The 23144-nt window shown below is 52.4% G+C and overlaps 1 protein-coding gene across 1 annotated transcript in view; it reads left to right on the top strand.

Annotated features, from left to right (window-relative positions):
- Window positions 1-8016: 8016 nt before the first annotated feature.
- EBF3 (early B-cell factor 3) overlaps window positions 8017-23144 on the top strand; it is a 135974-nt gene continuing 120846 nt past the window's right edge. Inside the window, exons 1-3 of the mRNA XM_006754977.2 lie at window positions 8017-8086; window positions 8749-8810; window positions 9050-9214. Coding sequence (XP_006755040.1) covers window positions 8017-8086; window positions 8749-8810; window positions 9050-9214 — 297 coding nt within the window. The remainder of the gene's footprint in view (window positions 8087-8748; window positions 8811-9049; window positions 9215-23144) is intronic.

A 23144-nucleotide genomic window follows, 5' to 3' on the forward strand; every position in this document is an offset into this window, starting at 1 on the left:
ATGGACACTGCCCACCACCCTGCCCTGGCAGGTAAAGGGACTCCCCTGGGGAGGCAGAAGTGGCCTCTTCGGGAGATGGGGAGCCCCGCACCGCGGAGGTGCGATGATTCAGTCAGGCTCTCCTTGGCTCGCTGTGTAGCGGGTGCCGGGCGGGAGCCGCTGAGCTGCCTCTGGCCCTGCAGCTCCAGAAACTCGCCCAGCCCGTCACAGGGGCAGTGGCAGCAGCGCCGCCGTGACTTCTGCGGAGATGGCAGCTCTCCACGTGGAAGGAGCATGGCCGGCTTCCTCTCTGCAGTATGTTTCCCCGGAGAGACCACCACCGTTTGATCTATTTTTGATTAAAATGTAAAAATTAAAAATTAAATCAAATGGTGTAACTCCTTGGGGAAAACACACTTGGGTTATGAAGTATTCCCCACAGTAACCTTGAGACTCTCCGGCAGCACTCTCTCATCCGTGGGTGGTCCGTGTATGTCCCATGTAATTAAAATGAATCGCCTGCCTTCCCATGTATGGACAGTGGGCTGGTGCCGCCGGAGCAGGTCCCGGTGGCGGAGGCGCCGGCGGAGGGGACAGGTGGTGCTGCCCAGCCAGCCGGGACCCCACGGGTGTCCAGCATGGCCCCTTCCCCTGCCAGCTCCCCGGTGCGGTCTCACCCGGCCATCATCGAGGGTGTGCACCGCTCCTGCTCTCGCAGCCTAAGCGCCTTTCATGTAACCTCACCAATGATGGGCACGGCCCCAGAAACAAAGCAGGCGCCATTGGGTTTCCTAGGAAAACGTGCTTTGCAGAATCCAATCTAGGGCTTATTTGTATCCGACGACTTTGTCCGTCTGCCTCGGCATCTGAGAAAGCCTGTGCTTGATGGGATCAGGGCAGGCACCTGGCAAATGAGATGCCAGCTTTTGCATCCATGCTGCCCACGGGCACGTGCCACGCCGGCGTGACGGGATGTGACTGAGTTGTGGCTTTCTCTCCACTCATGTGGGATGTGGCTGCCTAGTGACACTTTCCTGTCTGCTTCCGTGATGCCACCGGATAAAGACATTTCCGGAGTAAAGGGTTTAGCGCGGCACCGCAACACTGTGTGGCATCTCTAAGCGAGTGAGTGTGTGAGGGCGCCGGGCCCAGGGTGGCCCCAGAAACGCTGAGCCCAGTGTGAGAGTGCACACGAGTGGGGCCCACGCTGTTTTAATCACCAGCCAGTGTCAGCCATTTGACTCGTACATTTCCCTCTGGTCTCGGAGGTTCTGGCAGCAGGTCTGACTCGTGCACATGGCTAGCTTACAGCTAACCCAACCCAATAAACAGTGATTCCCTAATCGAATCTGATACTCGTTCAAGTTCAGTGTCCTCCACGTGATGCGTCCCGCCCTCCTTCCCGGGGCTTCTTTCCTTCCTTCGTGGCCACTTTCCTGCTTTCTCACCTTCGCATGTCTCCTCCGGTGAACGCCACGTGCCTGAAGACATCTTCCCCGTGACAAAGGAGACGTTCTGAACTGGAAACCAGTGGGTGCTGGAGCCCCCTCGGGCCCTCCTGTCACCCGTGGGCTGGACACCTCAGGACCCTCCCCCTCTCCCTGCGCCTGTACCTGCTGGAAGCCGGCACTGCCTGCCTCTCCCTGTCAGGAAAGAATTAAAGACAACATCTAGGGTAGGAAGCAATTGTGGAGGGTGCAAGTTTCTGGCCAGGCAAATAAATTGGATTTAAGTATATTACAGTCATAATCTTTTTCTGCCTCTCTCCAGACGGTCTCTGTACATGGAAAAATGAGAATGTATTCGCAGACACAGCGTGACCTGAGGGAGAAGCCTGCCGGAAGCTGGATTTTCAATAACATAAGACAATAAAGCTTAGACGCCTAACCTGCTGCAATATGGTCAGAGCATAAAGAGCTTAGCTGCTAATAAAAGGGAAGGGGCTTCCCCTCCCGCCTGACGACGCGGACCCCCCAGAAGGACACTTCATAAAGATCATAATGGGTTAGCTGGGATCACGGAGACACAGGGCCCCTTGTTGACCGATTGTCTGACACTTGTCACCTATGGGTCTGATATTAATAAGTTCCGTGTTGATTTCCTTGGGGTATTTTTGTCCCTGTAATTGCACACCTTCCTGTGGTGACCCTATGCGGAGTGACATGTGGGCTACAGGTACCTGATGGCGAGATGCATATGCGTCACTCTCTTCTTTCCGGGCTGTGCCCACCGTGCCATGGCACCTCCCTCGGTGGGCAGAGGACAGAGCCAGCTGCCCCTCCCTGGAGGCCAGGCATCCCACCTTCTCCCACAGCGGGGGCAGTTGGTGAAATTCAGGATCCGGAGTGACTTTCCTCTGAGTGTGTTTTCTTACTTTATCAGGAGATTAATGGTTGCCAAGCTGTTCCCCAGACAGTGTAATTGAAGCAGATTTCATGAATGTACTGGGTGAGTATGATGCATAAATGCAGCCGGGAGAGGGGCAGTGCTTGGATACAGATGTTCTCTGACCTGTGAGATGCTACTGAACCAGTGCATGGCTGCAGAGAGCCGTGACATCACCCACACTTCCTGCCTGTCTACCCCTTCCTGTGGGGCAGAGGGCCCTAGGCCCTAGGCCCTGCCCCCACCCCACAGCCTCTCCACCTGGACTGTCTGGTGGTGCCAGGCTGGTCCATTCCTTACTTATCCTGTGCCAGGCTCTTCTCTTTCATCTGCAATTTAAAATGATGTTGAAGCCAAGTTTTCCAGAACATTCCACTTCTGCTAATTCCAGGCGTTGCTTCATCCCTTGAGCTGCACCTTGGAGAGCCTGCCCCATTCCACGGGGACGCATCTCTGTTGAGGTTTCATTTCCGGAGCAGTCCCTAACCAGGAGAGGTGCATATGGGAGGGCTGATGCTCCTGGAGACGCACACTGCATGCCCTGCACTGCCATTCTCTGGGGACCCCATCCTGGTCCACCTGGAGAGGGAGCAACACAGCACAGTGTGCCCTCCGGTGGCCAAGTCCCACCGAGGGGACGCGGGACACTTCCACCCTGATTCACAACACTTACGGAGCTATGTGGGCTTCTCCCTTTGATTGTCAAATACAGACCATGGAAACGCAGGTGCTCACAGGAGCCATGTGGCCATGAGGCAGCTGACGAGGAGAAGGGGAGGGAACTGCTTCCCTCGGTGAGGCATAAGGCAGGGCTTTTAGAATGTCCAGGCCCTGGTGTCAGGGGACTTGAGAGGGAGCCGCCTGCCTCTGGGTCAGGTACTGGGGCCCCCAGGTGGCAATGCTGAGCCACCAACAGGCCCACAGAACCCTCCAGCCACAGTGGCAACTCTCCCATGGTGCTTATGGTCCTACGATGGGAGGTCCTGAGGCCTGTGGATGGTTCCTACAACCTATTGGGCTCAGAAGGCCAGAGCCCAGGACCAACATGGGCTCCTGGTCAGAAGGCCTGGCGTGGGAGTACCATCAGGTGTGCCAGCCATGCCCCTCATGACTGACCTTCCTGAGCTTCAGTGTCCTCCTCAGAATATGGGCTAACAGGTGCCATTGGGCAGATCAACTGGACTCAGTGCAGCTTTTTTTTTTTTTTTTAAGAATAGTTTGTTGATTTTTAGAGAGAGAGGAAAGGAGAGGGAGCGAAAGAAACATCAAAGTGAGTGTAACATTGATCATCTGCCTCCTGCATGCCCCCTACTAGGGATCGAGCCCACAACCCGGGCATGTGCCCTGACCAGGCATCCAACTGGCAACCTTTCAGTGCACAGGACGACACCCAACTGAGCCACACTGTCCAGGGCAATTGCAACCTTTTAATAGAAGACAGTTCTCAGCCTTTGAAGGGCAGAGTTATGGAATTAGTTGTCTCCCCCTGAATTTCATATGTTGAAGTCCTAACCTCCAGTACTTCAGAATGTGACTGTATTTATAGATAAAATCATTAAAGGCAGTTAAGGTTAAATGAGGTCATAGGGGTGGGCTCTAACCCAATATAATCATTGTTCTTAGAAGAAGAGGAGAATAGGACACAGGCACACAGAGGGAAGACCGTGAGAAGACAGAGGGAGAAGACGACCCTCTCTACACTAAGGAGAAGGCCTCTGAAGAAACCAAACCTGCTGATACCCTGATATTGGACTTCTAGCCTTCAGAACTGTGAGAAAATACATTTCTATTGTCTAAGCCACATATTTTGTGGTATTTTGTTATGGCAGCCGGTGCAGACTAATATAGGCAGGTTTTCCAACAGCTGCCTCTGTGTGAGCCTTTATTCCTCAGTTTCTTCTGAAGGTGTTTTCTGTCACGAAGTCACATGCTCAGGGGCCTCCCAGCATAGTGACAGGAGAACAGAATGCCTGTGCGGTAGAAACAAGCCTATGAATACAAGGACAAGACAAGTAAACTCATGCTGGACCTCACCCTCTTGCAAATGAAAACTACAAACTCTGGACAGAAAGAAAAATAATAACCCCCACTCATGTCTCTGGCTGACCCCTGAGCCACACATGCTTTTCCACAGACTTTAAGCAAGTTAGCTAAAATAAAATATCTGAACTGTGATTTGTGCTTATACTGAAGACACGGAGTTTTCACACTAAATCCAATTGTGGTAATTACTTCATAAAACAACAACAACAACAAAATCGACTCTCTCTGGGGGATTAGAACAGAATTCAGACTCTCCACATGTAACAGCCCAATACATGACATTCCAGGATGCAATCTAAATTTGCTCGACAGGAAGAAACAGGAAAATGTGACCCAATTTCAAGAGAAAAGTCATTCAACTGAGGACAATCCTGAGATGACTCCACGGTGTTGGAATTAGAAGACAATGATTTTAAATATTATAACTATACTTGACGAAGTAAAGAAAAATATGCTGGCAGTGAAAGGGGGGAAATAAATCTCAGCTAAGAAATTGAAATGATAAGAATATGAACTACATGGAAATACTGGAACCGAAAAAAATAACAGTATTTGATTTTGAAAATTCAGTGAATTGACTTACTACCAGAATGGAAATAAGAGTCAAGAGTTCGTGAACATGAATATAAATGATCCAATCTGACAAAGAAATAACACTCTGGAAATAATGGACAGAGCCTTGGGAACCCGTGGGACAATATCAAATGGTCTAACATCTATGCAATTTGAGGCCCAAGAAGAGAGGAAATAGAGAATGTGGCAGAAAAAGAATTCAAAGATCTAGTGATCAAGAAATTTCCTAAGTTTGACAAAACACAGGAATTTGAGTTTCAAAAAGCTCAGTGAACCCCAAACAGGATAAATAGAAATAAACCACACCTAAGCATCCTAACCAAACTGCTGAAAATTTTTTTAAAAAAGAGAGAGAAATCTTTAAAGCAACCAGAGAAAAACTATACACATTGTACACAGAGCAGTGTTATTTGAATGACTGCAGACATCTCATCAGAAACTATGGAGGCCAGAAGGCAGTGGAAGAATGTCTTTAAAGTGCTGAAAGAAAAAACTGTCAACCTAGGATTCTATAATCAGGGAGAAATAGTATTCCCCCAAAATAAAAATACTTTCAGATTAAAGAACACTTAGCGACTCTGTTGCTACTTATAAGAAATGCTAAAACAAGTTCTTTGAAGGACAATAAGACCAGTTGGAAATTTAGATTTTAGGGAGGTAATGCAGAGCAGCGAAACTGGGAAATATGGGTAACTATAAAAGAACTTCAAAATCTTAATCTCTTTGAAATACATAATACTGTTTGAATCTAAAAATTCCAATATTGTCTTCTGGGGTTTACCAGGTATAAAGGACTGGGGAGCAGTTGGACCTATACAGTTATAAGTTTTCTGTATTTTGCATAATGGTACAATGTTAACTCTAATAAGAATGAACAATTAAAGATGTGGGATGTTCTCTAAGATAGACGACCTCAGGCTGGGCCACATATCAAGCCTTAATAATCTAAAGGATTGAATTCATGCAGAAGATGTAACCTGACAATACGGAATCAAATTGGAAATCAAGAACAAGAAGATGCCCAGGAAACCTGCTGTGGTAGATAGAATCATGAATAAAACCCCACCCCGGGGTGTCCCGTCCTCATCCCTGTGGCCTGTGAATGTGTAAGGTTCCGTGGAAGGGGAATTAAGATTGCAGATGGGATGAAGGCGGCTCTGCTAGGCCCTAGAGATGGGGCTCCTGCCTTATTCCAGCGCCCTGTGTCATCACAGGGTCCTTGTAAGTGGGAGAGGGAGGCCGGAGAGGAAGTCTCAGTGACGTGATGTGAACAGGACTTGACCTGCCTCTGCTTGCTTTAGGGATGGAGGAAGCCACAGCCCAGGAGTGCAGCCACCCCTGAAGCTGGTGGAGGCAAAGATGTGGGCTCTCCCCTGGAGCCTCCAGAAGGGTGCCTGCACGTTCCCTCTGTGGTCCCCCGGGTCAGTCAGAGCCGAGGGCGCCATCCAACATCCAGGGAGACGATCTCCATTTGGCCTGACTTGCTCTGAGTCCACTTCCCGCCCTGGCCAGGTGGTGGGCCCAGGAGAGGTGGGCGGTGATGCCAGTGAGATCAGGCCCTGCCCTTGGGCTTGGCCGACCAGCTACTGCCCAGCTCCCTGCCCAGCATCCCAGGCTGCAGTGTAGCGCGGAGGCCAGGGCGGGCCATGCAGCAGCTGCCCAGGCTCCCAGGGTTGGGGTTGCTGCCATGTCTGCTGGAAGGCGGTGGGGCAGGACTGAGGGAGAGAACTGGTCTTCTGTTTGGGGTCATCGTCGTTTCTGTTTACCGTCAAGGCCCATAACCACACCTGGGAGTGGACAGCGCCGCGTGAGTCTGGCCCTCACCTCAGGAGTCTGTGGCTGTTAAACTTCACGGCTACGCAGCTGCCCCCAGACTCAGTCCGATCAGACCTGTTAGCACCATGGCTGCTCACCCACTTCCAGCTGACCCGAGGCAGAGCCTCAGCCAGCCTCCTGCCTCCTGCCGTCCAGGGGGCTGCTCACAGAGCCTCAGATAGGGGGGTGTCCCCACTGTTCCCAACGCCCAGCGGGTTTGCTGGAGGGAGCGAGAAGCCCCGTGGAGCTGGGCACCCAGCCTGGCTCACTGAGTCACCTGCTGTGCCAGTCACTGCCCAGCCCCCTCGTCACAGCCATCACAGCAACAGCCCTGCTTCTCATTGGGGCCCCACAAGCCCATGGCTGCACTCTCCCTTGGATATTTCAGTTTGCACACAGAGGGTTTTATCGCCCGGATTTGGTGCCCAAACTGCCTGCTGCCCCTCTGGTCACAGCAGCTAGGGCTGGAGCTCTGATCCAAACCTGAACGCTGGGATCGTTTGTGCCAATTCTTGGGAGCTGCGAGGGGAAACATTTCAAATTAAGGAGAACATTCCAGTAATTGGGAGCCCCTGGGACCCCCAGCACAGCCATTTCTAAATGCATTCAAAAGAGAGAGAAGTCTCTCTCCAGGAACGCCCCGTGAAATCGCCGGCAGAGAACATGCTGCAGATTCTTTGGAAGAAGGATGTGAAGCGCTCAGAGGTTGAATGGAGCCGGAGGAAGCCCTGACCGAGCTCTGGCAGCGCCCAGGCCCTGCCCACCAGAGGCCTACAGCACCTCCCCTGCAGGACCCCCATCAGGGCTCTTGGAGCTGAGCCCTGGGCCCCCAGGCTGTCAGTGTGAACAGTCACTCTCGAACCTGTGTGGGCGGCTTCCGCAAACGTTCATGGGCACCATCCACCTGGAAACAGACTTTAAAACACATTTGTCGCCGAAACCGGTTTGCTCAGTGGATGGAGCATCAGCCTGCGGACTGAAAGGTCCCAGTTTCGATTCTGGTCAAGGGCATGTACCTGGGTTGCGGGCACATCCCCAGTGTAAAAAATCAATAAAATATATTTAAAAAAAATAAAATAAAACACATCTGTCTTGGAATGTGGCGGGGGTCACTCAGTGAGTCCATTTCAAAAACAATTTCAAGGACAGATAAGTGAGAACAGTGGGCAGAGCACTCGGGAGCAGCGCTCTTGAGGGGAGGAAACGGACCCAGGGCCCTCCATGGGGCAGAAGCTCGAGACGGCAGCTGTGAACCGGGAATGTTCGATGACCCCTAGGGAACACCGAGTGGGTGAGTTAACCTACCAACTGCCGCCAGGTGCTCCCGCCCCACGTGCCGGCGGCCCGGTGCTCCTGTGATTGCTTAGCGGCGGTTCCTTGGCGGTGCTTCTGAGTGTCTGTGGGTAGAAGGGGGGGTCCCGAGCCTCTGACCAGCCCATGTCCTCGTGCTCATCTGTCAGGAGCCCCGGGGTGGTGGGGCCCTGCTGCCGCAGGTCCTCTCTGCACATAGCTAGTTGGCCCTGCAGGGTCAGTGGTCGGCAAACTCATTAGTCAACAGAGCCAAATATCAACAGTACAACGATTGAAATTTCTTTTGAGAGCCAAATTTTTTAAACTTAAACTATACAGGTAGGTACATTGTTATTCACTTAATTAGGGTACTTCTAAGGCTTAGGAAGAGCCACATTTCAAGGGGCCAAAGAGCCGCATGTGGCTCGAAAGCCGCAGTTTGCCGACCATGGGCTAGACCAGTGGGGCCCCGCCCCGCCCTGCCCTGCAGTGGGGGAGCCATGGCGTCTCAGGCGTGGACACGTCTGGGTTGACTGGTGAATCCTGAGCGAGCTTTGACGTGAGCACAGTTTCTCCCGGGGATGCACTGCTCACCGCCTCGCTTCCCGTTTCTCCTGGGGGCGGGGGGGTGCACGTTCTCCCCACTCCCGGCTTCTGTCATAGCTGCCCGCCGCCGGGACGTGACGGCTTCTCGAACAGGCCGCCGAGAGGCCGCGCCTCTGGTAGTGAGCACTGAGCACACCGCGGGGTAATGAGGCTGGAAGTTTGGGGCAATGCATGTAATGAATTTTGTATCAAGATATGACACAGCTGCCATGATTTGCATTTCACAGTGTGTTGAGAGCAGGTGGTTAATACTTGATGCCTGGGATGTTTAGATGAGGCGATGTAGTTGACACCTACCATTAGAGGACAGGCTCCAAATGCAGGGGAGTCTTCCTCCAGCTGCGGTTTGGTGGTTTAGACCCTGAAGCCTCCAGATGGGCAGGGGCGGAGCCAAGACCTGGAGGAGACAGCTCTGCGCCTGGGCTCCCTGCTGCTGGCCAGAGGGACTCCCGGGGCCCCGCAAGCTGCCTCTATCCCAACTGACCGCTGCCCTTTGCGAAGCTCCAACCAGAGGAAGCATTGGGTAAGTTTTTCTCTCCAGCAGAGAGAGTTCCAGAAAGGCACCCGTCCCTTGCAGGCTGATTCAAGGAGTTAACACCGTTCTGACCACCCAGCAGCCTTCTGTGTATTAGCATGTCTCCTGCGCTCCGCGGGACTCTGCAGTGTGCTTGTTACCGCTTATTTCCTTAGCAGATGCACCTTAAGAACAGTTTATTGGGATAGTAATACCTCTTAAGGGAGACATCATCAGCCTGACTAGAAATCGTGATTATGGGAGAGTCCTGGGGAAAATCTTGCATAGCAACGAAGTCAGTAAAAACCCCCACATGTGGTCCATGTGATGAAAGACAGGACGTTTCCACAGGCCATTGCTGAGCCGCCTCAGCCCTGGGCACACAGAGCTGGCCCTTCCCACCTGGGCCTCACTGTGCTCCCCAGGCCTCTGCCCAGGGCACCTGTCCCCTGACCGCAGCACATGGAGGCCAAAGCCACCTGGGCGCAGCCATGTGGCAGGACAGACCCATATGCAGACTCTGTGGGGGGCCCATGTGTGGTGGGAGGAGCCTGGGGAGCAGCCTCCTGGGTGGAGGTGGAGGTCCCAGTGCCAACCTGGGGAGGGCGGGAGGAGGCAGCTGGCGTTCTCTCCAGTGCCCAGTCTCTGCTTCTGACACTAAAGGCTGGAGCCCCGCCCACCTGGCATAATTGACAGCTTCCCACTTCCCAGCCCTGTGGCCTTGGGTGGATTTCTCCAGGTTGCTGTGCCTCGGTTTCCTCCTCTGTAAAATCCGGATAACAAGTCCGGGATGTAGTAATTGATGCTGGAGCGCGGAGGGGTGTCCAGCGTAGCACAAGGGGCGCCCAGGTACTTGCTGTGGCCGCCGCGCTCTCAGGACAGGTGGCCGCAGGACTGCAGACAAGGCCTGCACCTCTCTGGGCCTCTGAGTCCTCATCTGCAAAATAATGATAATGATAACAATAAGAATAACACGTTGTCATAGGAAGTTGACATGGTGATGAGCGGCAAGGCGAACACCTGGCCCAAGGCGATATTTGGGCAGGAGGGGGAGCTCTTTTGGCTGAAGATCGTCCGCCCTGCGGACCCACCCGTGAGCTCATTGGTCTGGAAAGGCAGGCCGGCGGCAGCCTCGGCTGAGAGGCTCATCTGCAAAATGGAAATCGTGTCCTCACCCCATCTGTCATATGATCAGCGCTCATGACAGCGCATGGCACCGTCCAAAGGAAAGATTTAGCCCTACCAGGGAAACAGCGTTGTCAGAGCCATTGGGAGGCCTCAGACTGAGCACACGCCTCCACGTGCTCGCGTGGCTTCTCGGGTGATGAGAACCAATGCCTCACGCTTGCCAGGAATTCGTTCTGTTGTGTTGTGTGGACTGTCTGCTTCCTAAATTCTCCCTGTTCGGCCCTTCCCAACCAGCCCAGGAACTTTGAGGCTGACCCTCGGAAAGGCCTACCTGAAACCCGTTCGGAAAGAGGAAAGATGAGTGGAAGGAGGCAGCCGGCTTCAGATGGTCCCTTATCACCAAAGGTGCTGACCTTGTCCCCGTACCCCTGGCCTGGGCGGTACTGTCCCAGGGACCCAGCGCCCGGCTGCCGCCCACGCCTGCCTGCCGGGCCTTGTGGGTCCATTACAGACCGGTCCCTACCGCTTCCTCCTGCTTTCTTGGTCCCTGTGCTGCTCTTATGGTCGTTACCTGGGACCAGAAGAGGGCGATCGTGCCCACGGAGGAGAGAGGCCATGACCGCTGTGCTGATGGGCCAGGTTTGCCATGCCCTCTGTACACGGGAGATGGACCGGGGACGGTGGAGAGGCAGAGGGACGGAGGGACGGACATGGGGAGAACCCAGAGGGAGGAATGACAGGAGCAGCCTCCAGACCAGCGAGCTCTCAGCCCCTGGCCAGCGTTGCCCTGGTCCCAGTGTGCCCAGAATGACGCTCCAAACCGGGCACCCAGGCGCAGTCACATGACAGTGTGTAGGACCCACCAGCGGATTCAGAATGAGCTCCTTCTCTCAAGGCCTTCACTCAGGGGCACCTTTTGTCACCCAAGGTCATAGGCACTTGTTTGCCATTAAGGTCACGTCAGAGGACCTAGCGGTTGGGATGGGGACACATTTTGGGGTCCACCATTCTGTCCTCTCCACCATCTCTCACAGGTGAGGTGGGGATTAGAGAGAAGTTACCTGACCCCCTGTCCGCCACCAGGAGGAAGCCACTCTGTGTGCCCGCACCCCATGGGCTCAGCGCAGCAGCTCTTAGGGTCCCCGTCCATCACCACAGGGGCTACGTTCCCAGTCACATCCCTGCCAGTGGCACCGTGTGACACATGGCTCGTAGGCCTGGGGTTGCAGGCGTGACTTAAAGGCTCTTCTCCTGATGGGTGTTTAGATGGACCAGGTCACAGCAAACATCTCCCGGCTCACAGTGGCGGAAACAGCCCAGGCTGTGTCCAGCTCACGCCGGGAGCCCCGGTGAGCCGGCCCCCCCAGCGAGCCCAGGCCGCCGCCTCCTTCTGAGACTGGCTCTGGGCTGGGGTGGCATCCGCTGGTTCATCCCCGGTGCCCTCTGGTGAGACAGCCAGATTGCCCTTTACTTTGTCTTTCTTGCTGGAGCGGAGAGTTGAGAGCAATGCGTCACCTGCTAAATATGGCATCAAGTTCCTCTGTGGCCTATTTCTAAAAGGGAAGAGAGCCGGGGGTTTGCGGGTGCTGCGCGCACTCGGGAGCCTCGCTCTGCCTGCTGCCATGATTGCATGCCCCCTCGTGCTGCTGCCCCGGGAAGCCCCTCCCTCCCAGGACCCACCCCCTGCCCAGGTGCTGTCCAGAGCCACACCACTTCACCCCTGAGGCATGGTAGGGAGGGGTGCGATCGCACTGACCAAACTACTCCCCATCCTTCTCCCATCTTCCTTTTAGGAAGCGACCTGTGAGATCCAGCCAGGGCTCGGCATCCGGCAGAGGTTTCTCTCACGGCCTCTTGCACCGGGGCGACTAGCCCACGCCAGTGGGCATCACAAAAGTGACAGTGCCACCTCTGAGCAGACTCCTCACAGACGGAGCAGCCGGCCCGAGGCCCTGAAACCAGGACATTGGTGGCAGTTGCTGCGGACCTGACATGGACCCCAGGCACGTGGCAGTCTGACCTGCTGGGGGCTGCCCAAGACCATCGGTCCATCTTAAGGCTGTTGGACAAGGGCATTGGTTTCCTAGGACGCGTCACGAGGTACCACAAACTGGAGGCAGCAATCCAAACTCCAGGTGTTGGTAAGGTGACGCTCCCTCTGCAGACTTGAGGGGAGGGTCCTTCCTGCCTCCCTCCAGCTTCTGGTGGTCCCTGGTGCTCCTTGGTGGTCTAGGTGTTCCCCGGTGCTCCCTGGTGGTCCTGGTGTGCCCTGGTGGTCCCAGGAGCTCCCTGGTGGCCTAGGTGCTCCCTGGTGGTCTAGGTGTTCCCCAGTGCTCCCTGGTGGTCCCAGGAGCTCCCTGGTGGTCTAGATGCTCCCTGGTGGTCTAGGTGCTCCCTGGTGGTCTAGGTGCTCCCTGGTGTTCCCTGGTAGTTTAGGTGCTCCCTGGTGGTCCCAGGAGCTCCCTGGTGGTCTAGATGCTCCCTGGTGGTCTAGGTGCTCCCTGGTGGTCTAGGTGCTCCCTGGTGTTCCCTGGTAGTTTAGGTGCTCCCTGGTGGTCCCAGGAGCTCCCTGGTGGTCTTCAACTTACAGCCACAGGCTCCACCTGCAGAGCTCAGAGGCCAGGCTCCCCGGCCCCCACCACGGTCATTGTGAGCTGGTCTCCTCCCGTCACACCCCCATTAATTTCACCAGGCTGAGAGGTATGCTGGTAATTTGCTGTTTTATTTGGCTATTGTTATTTCTTCTTTGGTGAGCTGCTTTGTATCCTTTATCCTTTTTTTCCTATTCAGATATTTAGAACTTTTTTAAAGGACTTTTTTGTTAGTAATTTGAGAAAGTTTCTCTAAGAAAGTCAACCCCTTTGTCCTTTATATCTGTTGTAGATATATTTCCCCCAGTCGAGACAAACCTTTTGTCAGGTGAGAAATTCTAGGAGACATAATGAACACGAATGTCTTTTATTGCAGTTTTCAAACAATATAGACATAGTCTTCAGATGGCCATTTTTTATACTGACCCTCTATAAAGTCCAGTGGCATAAGGCTAAATCATAAACAAGTGGGGACATTTACAGGAAACAAGGACATTGAGGTCTGTGCACATGGCTTTTTCTCCACATTTTTTAAAATTATAAAAGTAATGCACACCAAGAACAAATATTAAAGCAGGGGAGACTGATAGTAAATGAGAAAGCGGAGTTCCCCACCCCCTTTCCACTCTCAGGACTGAACCCTGTGAACAGTTTATGGTTTCAGACCTTGTGTTACCACCAGTAAAATGCCTTCACTTCTGTTTCTGCTTTTGACAGTTTTAAGCAATTTCTGTGTGGCTTCTCAGTATGACGGAGGCGTTTCAGTCATTCCCGCTTCCTGCGTTCTCCCCTTAATTTTATGATTTTGTTTTTAGCTCTGCCGTTTTCCCATGAATAGCTTGGAGCCCTGTGCACGGAGCTCCATTGCTGTGACCCACCTTGGACAGTCTCATGGCTCCCGTCGGTGTTGGGCGAGGAAGTGAGGGCTCCCCTGCTCTGTGCTGTTCTCCCTACACCCTCCTGTTTCAGCGACACCCTAGACTTCAGACCTGGACCCAAATCTCGGATCTTTCTGATGACTTCAGTTTGTACCCCTCCTCGGGGAGAGAGAGACCCACACAGAGAGCACTTGCTGGAAATGGTTTGAGCCTCTGATGTGCGTGTCCTTGCCTTGTCAACTATTTCCGACTCCACTCCCCGGAGGGCTGCCGGCCACCAGGCTCGCAGGGCGCTCCCGCGCAGAGCTGGCGGGGCCTTTGCCTGGCCTGGCAGCCGGCCCGCTAAGACCTGGAATTCGTTCCGCTGCTCCCTGTGTGCTGGCATCTGAGCGTCAGGACGGTGCCTGGCCAGGAGCTCCCGGGATTGAGATGCCGGCCACTTTGCCTGGCCCTGGTCGCCAGGCTCCCGGCCTGGCAGCGAGCCGTGGAGGGCATTCCTACACACTCCAGTGCAGTGCCCGCCGGGCCCTGCTTCCCAGCAGCTGCGGCGCCTGCCTGGCTCGGGGCTGCGGCTGCAGGTGCCTGGAGGCCAGCCTGGTTTGGGGATGCAGCCTGGGCGAGAGCCTGCCCCAGGTGCTGGCGGAGCTGGGGGCTGGCCGCCCTCCCCGCACCGGCCTCTCCTCTACGGAGGGCTGCTGGGCAGGCGGGCGCCCTGGGGGCCCAAACCATGCCCAGGTGAAGGCGGCATCTCCCTTCAGGGTGCCAGGGAGGGGCTGGGCCTGCGACCAGAGGGTAGCCGGGCCCAGGCCCAGGAGAAAGCTGTAGGCTCAGGGTTTCAGGGACAACAACTTTGGCTCCTCCACAGCCCACGGAAGTGTTCTGTGGGGCTGGAGTCCGTGGGATGGTCAACACCTGTTTGTTCAAAGTGAAATGATTGCCTGCGTTTTCCCAAGGGTGACGGCGCTGAGCCGAGGCTGCTGAGCTGAGGACGGGTGAGAAGTGGGGAGAAAGGGTGCAGCTCCCACAGGCTGGGCCAGAGCCCACACACAGCCGCTGAAGGGACACAGCGCCACAGGGGTGAACCTCAAAGCAGGATGCAGAGGGAAAGAAGCCAGACACAGAGGCCACGTACCGTCCGGGCTCGTTGATATGAAATGTCTGGAATGGCAAATCCATGGAGACAGAAAGCGGATTGCTGATGACCAGGAGCTGGTGGGAGTGAGTGATAAAAGGTAAACTGAGGCACATGAAAACCTTTCAAAAATATCGGGGGAACACTTTGTAAAGTATATGATTGTCTAACCACTATACTATACACCTGAAACCAACACAAAATAATATTGAATACAAACTGTAACTGAACATTTTTGGAAAAGCTTTTCAGGAATTTATGTGAGCATACATCTGTTTCATTCGGGCCCACCTAGCCAGAGGTGGTAAGGAGCTTGTCCCCAGCAGGAGTGAGGGGAGGGGTTTGCATACAGAAAACATGGAAGCAAAGCAAAAAGTATTTGATTGGCCAGAGTTTAAGGAGCTGCCCTACTGGGGAAAGTCTGGTTTGGCGATTAAGAGAAAAGCTGCGACACACATTCACATACAGGTTTTTGTGTGAATGTAAGTTTCCTTTCCTATGGGCTGATGCCCAAGGTGCTACTGCCAGGGGGTATAGTGGTTGCATGTTCAGTTTTTATTTTTTTTTATTTTTTATTTTTAAAATATATTTTATTGATTTTTTACAGAGAGGAAGGGAGAGAGAGAGTCAGAAACATCGATGAGAGAGAAACATCGACCAGCTGCCTCCTGCACATCTCCTACTGGGGATGTGCCCGCAACCCAGGTACAAGCCCTTGACTGGAATCGAACCCGGGACCTTTCAGTCCGCAGGCCAACGCTCTATCCACTGAGCCAAACCGGTTTTGGCACATGTTCAGTTTTTAAAGAAACCACCAGCTGTTTTCCAAAGTGGCTGCACCCGGCGGGAATGGACACGCAAGCCCGTTTCTCCTCATCCACGCCAGCGTCTGGTGCTGTCACTATTGTTCATTTTAGCCCTTTTGATGGCTGTGTAACCGTATCTCCTAGTGATTTTAATGTGCATTTCTCTAATGACTAATGATGTTTTACAACTTTTCATGGATGAATTGCCATCTTTGGTGAAATGTTTCTTCATGTTTTTAGCCAGTCTTCTAATGAGATTATTATTATTATTATTACTAGAGGCCCGATGCTTGAACATTTGTGCAAGAGTAGGCCTTCCTTACCCCGACTGCCAGCACCGGCTTCCCTCCGGGTCCCGGGACCTGGGCTTCCCTCCTCTGGCCGCTGACAGGCACCTGGGACCCGGCCTGGCTTCCTTCTAGCCTCAGCTTCATCAGGAAGGACGTCCAGAAGATGTCCTGTCTAATTAGCATATTACCCTTTTATTATTTTAAATTATTTCTTTTACTGTTGAGTTTTGAGCATTCCTTATATATTCTAGATACTAGTTCTTTGTCAGATATTTGATTTGCAAATATTTTCTCCTAGTCTGTAGCTTATCTTTTCATCTTCTTATCAGGGTCTCTTGCAGGGAAAACCTAAAAAAATTTTTTTCTAAGCAAGTGACCTCTGTCCTATCACCAGGAGTGGAAATCTGAGCACATCTGCTCTCTGCATCAGGTATCATAGTTGCCAAGGAAACAGCACAGTCTAGCAACACAACACTGGATAGAACAACACTTTCCTCAACAGAGGCGAGGCAGCCAAGGTCTGTTTCAGAAGTGGGCATTGGCACCCCATGACCAGCAGGCCCCTCCCCTGCAACCTGTGCAGGGTCATGCGCCTTGTGCTGGGTCAGAAAGACCCAGCTCACTCCCTGCAGGGGATAGGTGCAGTAGTGGGTTTGGCCAGGTGCCATAGGAGACACACGGAAGCAGAACAGAGGGCACGCATTGAGTCTGAAATAGGACAAGATATCCTTCATAGGACGACAAGTCCAGCATGGGCTATGTGGGCTCCGTATTTCTTGGTGAGGTAGCGGCTAGGGGAGGGTCAAAAGACTACATGCAGGAGACTGCCTTTCCCAACATATTTTGATTAAACCCAATTTATTCGTTTTTCCATTTATGGATTGTGCTTTTATTTTTTATTTATTTATTTTTTAATATTTTGGCAAATGTTACTTAGTACCCCTGGATTTTTTCTTTAAATATATTTTATTGATTTTTTCGAGAGAGGCTGGGAAAGAGACAGAGAGTCAGAAACATCGTTGAGAGAGTGACATCGATCAGCCGCCTCCTGCACATCCCCCACTGGGGACGTGCCCGCAACCCAGGTACATGCCCTTGACCGGAATCGAACCTGGGACCTTTCAGTCCGCAGGCCGACGCTCTATCCACTGAGCCAAACCGGTTTTGGCTGGATTGTGCTTTTATGTCAAGTCCAAGAACTCTTTGACTAGCCTTAGTTCCCCAAGATTTTCTTCTATGCTTTTTGCTAATAGTTTTGTATTTTTACATAAAGTCCATGATTTATTTTGAATTAATTTTTGTAGAAGGCATGAGTCTTCAGTTGAGATTCATGTGTTTGCCTGTGCCTTTCCACTTGGTCCAGCACCTTCCCTAATGTATGCATTTTGATGCTATACATTGTCCTCTCAGCACTACTTTAGCTGCATCCTACACCCTTGTAATATGTTGTCTTTTAAGCTTCATTCAGTTTAATGCATTTCTTTTTAAAATTTCACTCAAGACTTCTTTGACTCATGGTAGTATTTAGAAGTACCTTGTTTAGTTTCCAAGTGTCTGAAGAGTTTTCTGTTACTAAATACTAGCTTTGATGGTTGATGTTATAGTTGAGTTCTTTCATGTCTGCTTACTTTCTGTCTAAGTGCTCTATCAATTGTTGAGAAATGTTTCAACTATAATTGTAGATTTCTCTAATTTTTCTTTCATTTGTATTAGTCTTTGCTTCACATGTCTGGAGCTGCTTTTTGGTGCAAGCACATTTAACATTGATTTGTCTTCTTTTATCATTATAAAATGCCTCTCTCCATCTCTGGTAATTTTCCTTGCTCTGAAGCCCATTTTATCTTACATTAATATAGTCAATTCTTCTTCCTTTCTGATTGATGTTTATGTGATATATCCTTTTTCCACCCCTTTCAACCTGCCTATATCATTATATTTGAAATGTTTTTCTTTTAGACAGCATATTGTTGAGTCATGTTTTTAAATGTGTTTTGGCAATCTTTGCCTTTTAATTGGTGTATTTAGACCATTTACATTTAATGTAGTTTTTTAATATGTTAGTGCTTAAGTCTACCATTTTATTTTTTACTTTTAGTTTAATCCCTCTGCTTTTATGTTTCTTTCTTTCTTCCTCCCTTTCTTTCTTTCCTTTTTTGCAATATATTTTTATTGATTTCAGAAGGGAGAGGGAGAGAGAGAAACATCAATGATGAGAGAGAATCACTGATTGGCTGCCTCCTGCATACCCCACACTGGGGATTGAGCCCAAACCGGGGCATGTGCCCTTGATGGGAATTGAACCTCGGACCTTTCAGTCTGCAGGCCAACTCTCTATCCACTGAGCCAAACCGGCTAGGGCTAAGTCTTTTTCTTATTCAGTCTGTGGGTTATATAACACTTGTTAGAATTCTATTTTAAGTTAATCATTGTATTTTTATGTTGATCTCTTTGTATGTTCCAAGGGTCCTTCTTTTATTGTTTAGAGAACTTCCTTTGCCATTCTTCTGGGTTAGGTACACAGGACCACACATCTTGCTAACTGGGACATGGAGAGGGTAAGTAAATTGCCCAAGATTAGGGGCTACTGAAAGAAACTTTGGTTGGAAGGTGTGGCCTGCCCCAGGTCAGGGTAGAGGGTGGCTCAGTCAGGAGCCCAGGGCCTTCCAACCAGGACTCCACCTGGAGCTGTCTCTGTGCAAACCTCATCAGACTTCCCTTCTGGGACTTTGCTTCAGATGCTATACAGGCTTTGGGCCACCTTTCAATGGGCAAATTGGATGGGGCTTTACCCAGGGTTAGTTGAACTTGAGGTCAAGGGCATAGACCTCCAGACTGCCTAGTCTGCCCAAGACTCTGATACCAACTGCACATTTGGGGATTCCCCTTGTGGTTAGACAGCAAACTCTGTATGATTTTTATTCTTTTAAATTTGTTGAAATCTGTTTTATGGCCTATATTATATGGTTTACTTATATTGGTATATGTTTCACTAATAATTAGAAAGAATGAGTACAGTGCCATTGCTGAATGGACCGTTTTATAGATGTCAACTAGATCCTAATTATATTGAACTGATGGTTGATGTTATAGTTGAGTTCTGATTTGCTAGAATAAGTCATAGGACTCAGGAGGGGTGTTAGGTTGCACCCATGGTTATTCCAGGCAAAGTATCAAGTGAGAACCACCCCAAGGGAGAGACTCATATGGCAGAATCAGGGGAGGGGGCAAACATGAAGCTCTTGTCCTCTCCCCATGCAGTTTTGGGTGGCATTACCCTCTTGGACACATGAGAGTCAACATGAACTGAGTACTGCCAGCCAGGGAAGCTCACTAGAGCTTCAAGGTCCAGAGTTTTTATGGAGGCTTCATCACATAGGCATGACTGCTTGGTTCATCTGCCCATAGATGAAATAAATCCCCGCTTCTCCTCCCAGAGGTGGGATGATATCATGTGGTTCCACGCACCGACCCTCTGATCACGTGAGTGCTCTTTCTGGCATGGCTGGCTCCCACCCCGAGTCTCCTCATTAGCATAAACTATCAGGTAAGGTCCCAGGGGCTCGTGAATAACAAGACACACTTTCCACCTGGTCCTATCGCTGGGATGAAGGCCACGCCTCTCTTGCAGGCAGATTCCTTGCTGTGAGGTCACTGTAGTGGCCGTCTTTGCAAGGCCACCTGCCTCGGCCCCCAGCCCACTCAGCAGTTCTTCCCTTTCTCCTGGGGAGCTTGGAACCAGGAGGGGCCTTCCACAGGCAAGGTGCAGAAATAAGGTCTCGGGATGAAGCCATACGTTACAAGGGGAGGCAGGTGACCAGGCAGGACAGAGCCATGGCCACCTCTCACGGTGGGGTTGTCCTCTCTGAAGGCCAGGGTGCCTTTGAGAGGGTCGCATGCTCTGGGAGCGTGTGGGTGGAGACAAGGGAGCCTAGGACGCAAGCGGACGTGCCTGTCCTTCTCGGGTCGCCAGCACCAACAGGCTCGGGGCCCATGTAGGCCTCTCCGGGCTCTTATGCCAGTTGACACCCCAACCCTCCACCTTCTCATAGCCATGCCGCATGCCTTGCTTGGGTCAGGGGGCTGCCAGCAGAGTCTTGGATGTGCTTGCCCATGGAAGTCCTGCCATGTCCATGAGAAGCACAGCCTGGGATATCTGGTCCCAGAAGATGAGGGATGTGGATGGAATGAATGCACGGCCTGGAGCCACACCTGGCTGGACCCAGCCAGCCAGGCTCAGGGCAGCAGAACTGTCCCAGCCGACCTGCAGGCACAGGTGTGAGGAGCACGGCTGTTGTTGAAGCCTCTGAGTTTGGGAAAGTTTGTTTGTCTTTCTCTCTCCCTTTCCCTTTCTCTCTGAAATTAATAAAAATATATTTTAAGAAAAGCAAATCACATCTGTATTAACACGGATTTGCTGAGACCACGGGCTGTGCTCAGCTCTGGGCTAAGAAGTAACAAACAGATGAAGAGAGCAGGTGGCTCCTGACTCCACGGTCCCCACAGGAGAAATCCACGTAGGACACATTTCACACTGGAGTGGAGTGAGATGCCTGCAAATAAAACAGGGCCCGGGACCAAGTTCTGACGTCTGGGCTCAGGGGCCCAGTTCCACCTCCACCAGGTTTCCGTGACGGGGCCCCTCTGTCCTTCTGTGCCCTGGGAGTGGCACCTGCCATCCGGGCACTGTCACATCCCCACCTCGTCCCACACTTAAACTGTTGGCTGCTTGGCACTGGCCACCAGGCTCATTGCTTGTTATGGATAAAGAGATAAAAGTACATATCGAGGCAGGTTTGAATATTGATGTTTGTAAATGTGCGTTTCTCGGTGCAGTGGCCAGTGACAAAGCGTCCGTATGTGGACGACGGCAAATGAACGTTGATTTTTACGTGCCTGAGAGAATCGGGATTAGCCCGCCAGATCTAGCGAGGCCTCCCCCAGTGCAAACATCACAAAGCTGGCTCCCCTGACGCTCACGTCCTGCTCTTACACCAAACCTCAAGCTCCACGAGGGCAGTGCCCAGCTCACCACCGGGCACACAGCCTAACCCAGCCTGATGGGAATCCGCGGGAGATAGCAGGGCCATCAGCCCTGGGTCCAGAAAGCGAGGCGCAGAGAAAATAAGTCATCCTACTTCAATCAAGGATTCCTCTGTGCTGGGACTTGTATATGACAGGGGGGCTCCTGTCAACGGCCAAGCTGAGTCTTTCTTTCCCACAGGTGACGGTTTCCCTGACCATCCCCCTGTGGTCAAGTCCTTTACCTCATGCAGCCATTCCTCTCCAGGCCCCTGACATCAGGAATCCTTACATATGTGGCCAAATGCCCTCCACACCTTCCTCCTTCCTGCAGGAAAAAATAGTCTTTGAGGACCTACCAAGGGTAGGGATGAGCTCCAGTCTGGAGGAAGGGAGGTTTGGGCAGGTGCCCAGCAGGAGGCGCAGGCTCAGGATGCCTTTGCAGGAAGGAGACCCAGCAACCACAGCCTTTGGAGGCAGGGGAGCAGGTAAGACTGTGTGGAGGGGGTGGATGGGAACTTGGGGTGACGCAGCAAGGGGGAGGGTTGGAGAGCTACTACCATTAGAGGGATCAAACCCACCCCGTGTCATTCCACAGCCCCCCTGGTCAAACTGTCATTCCACAGCCCCCTGGTCAAACTGACCGAGCAAAGCCCCTGTCGAAGCCCCACGCGCACAACGTGATTTCAAGACACGGAAACCCCTCCCCTTTGCCTCTGCAGCCACACGTGGCTGAGCCGTGTAATGGCCAGAGCTCAAGTGCAGCACCGAGGCTGGAGTCCCGGCTTCCTTGCAGGGTGACCGCGACGCGTCCTCTAACTTCTCTGTTGCATGTGCCTGTCTCGGGTGCCCGGCACGTAGCGTTCAATACATGTGAGCTGCTATTAAAAACATGGGTAATTTTATATCTTAAAATACTGCATATTGCTTAAATGGTTTCATGCTGGCTCACATTAAAAGTGATTCCCAAGTGAAGATGACAAAGGGGAAATATGCGTTATTTAGTTCTTTTCTTACATGAAGCTATCACAATAAAGCACATTTCTGGGTTGCATTCTCTAGAGTGCTTTTTACTAAATAAATGGCCAAAAATAACTTTTCCTTCCAGTCAGATTTCATGATTCAGCACATTCAACGTTCACTATACAAGGTGGAAATAAAGAGGGGAAAACAACTGTAGGAGCAAAAAGCAGGCAAGAAAAAGCGCTCGGTGGGCGGTGCCGAGCGCGGGTCACGTGTGGACACACTGGTGCTTTCTGTTCTTGGAGACAGACCCTGGTGAGAGGCAAGTTGTATTCAGGTATTTACACAGCACTGAGGTTTCAGGGCGCAGGCAGGTAAGAATGAGCAGGAGGTAACCCTGGTTCTTGGCAAAGGGGTCTCTATTAGAGAGAGAAAATGCTGCCACGGGTTCGAGCCCAGAGCCTGGGGACTTGGCTACACATCAGCTCCTTCCAGCCCAGGGCCAGCCAGCGGGCAGGGGCGCAGGCACCAGCCTGGCCCTCTTTCTTGCCTAGGGCAGCACCTCCAGGTGGGATGGCGAGGTCCCACCTCTAGTCATCTGCTGGGTGACACCGGAGGCAGGGAGGGGGGTGGTCAGGGCTGCCTGGCCTCCTCCCAGAGCAGCGGAGCCACTTCAGTGACGTGGCCCTCGACTAAGAACCGGCTGGAGCAGGACAGGCAGTTTCCTGTGGCTTTTCCAGGAGAATCCTGGCTTCTCTTCCCCTGGTGGGAGGTGGTTCTACTCCGGGCAGGACAGTGCTTCCCGGAGATGATGAGCAGCACGCAGACACTCTGGAAGCTGTCCTCTCGCCCTACATGACCAAGCGGTTCCGGGGTACCCACTCTCAGGTTGAGGGGGTGCAGGCATCTGCACCGACGGCTTCAGGCCTCCGGCCAGGGACCTGCTTCTGCACAGGTGTCCCCGGCCCCCCGCCGGGACCTGGCGCGCCCTATTGGCCAAGGCAGGTTCAGAAAGTCCCCTCCTCTCCGTGCGGCTCCGAGGAAGGCCTCCCGCGGAAGGACCCCGCGCAGGCCCAGGGGGCACCCGGAGGCCCCTACACCCTCCCCGCCCCCTCAGAGGCGAGAGCTGGGC

Source organism: Myotis davidii, unplaced genomic scaffold (assembly GCF_000327345.1).
Source record: "Myotis davidii unplaced genomic scaffold, ASM32734v1 scaffold72, whole genome shotgun sequence".
Taxonomy (NCBI): Eukaryota; Metazoa; Chordata; class Mammalia; order Chiroptera; family Vespertilionidae; genus Myotis; species Myotis davidii.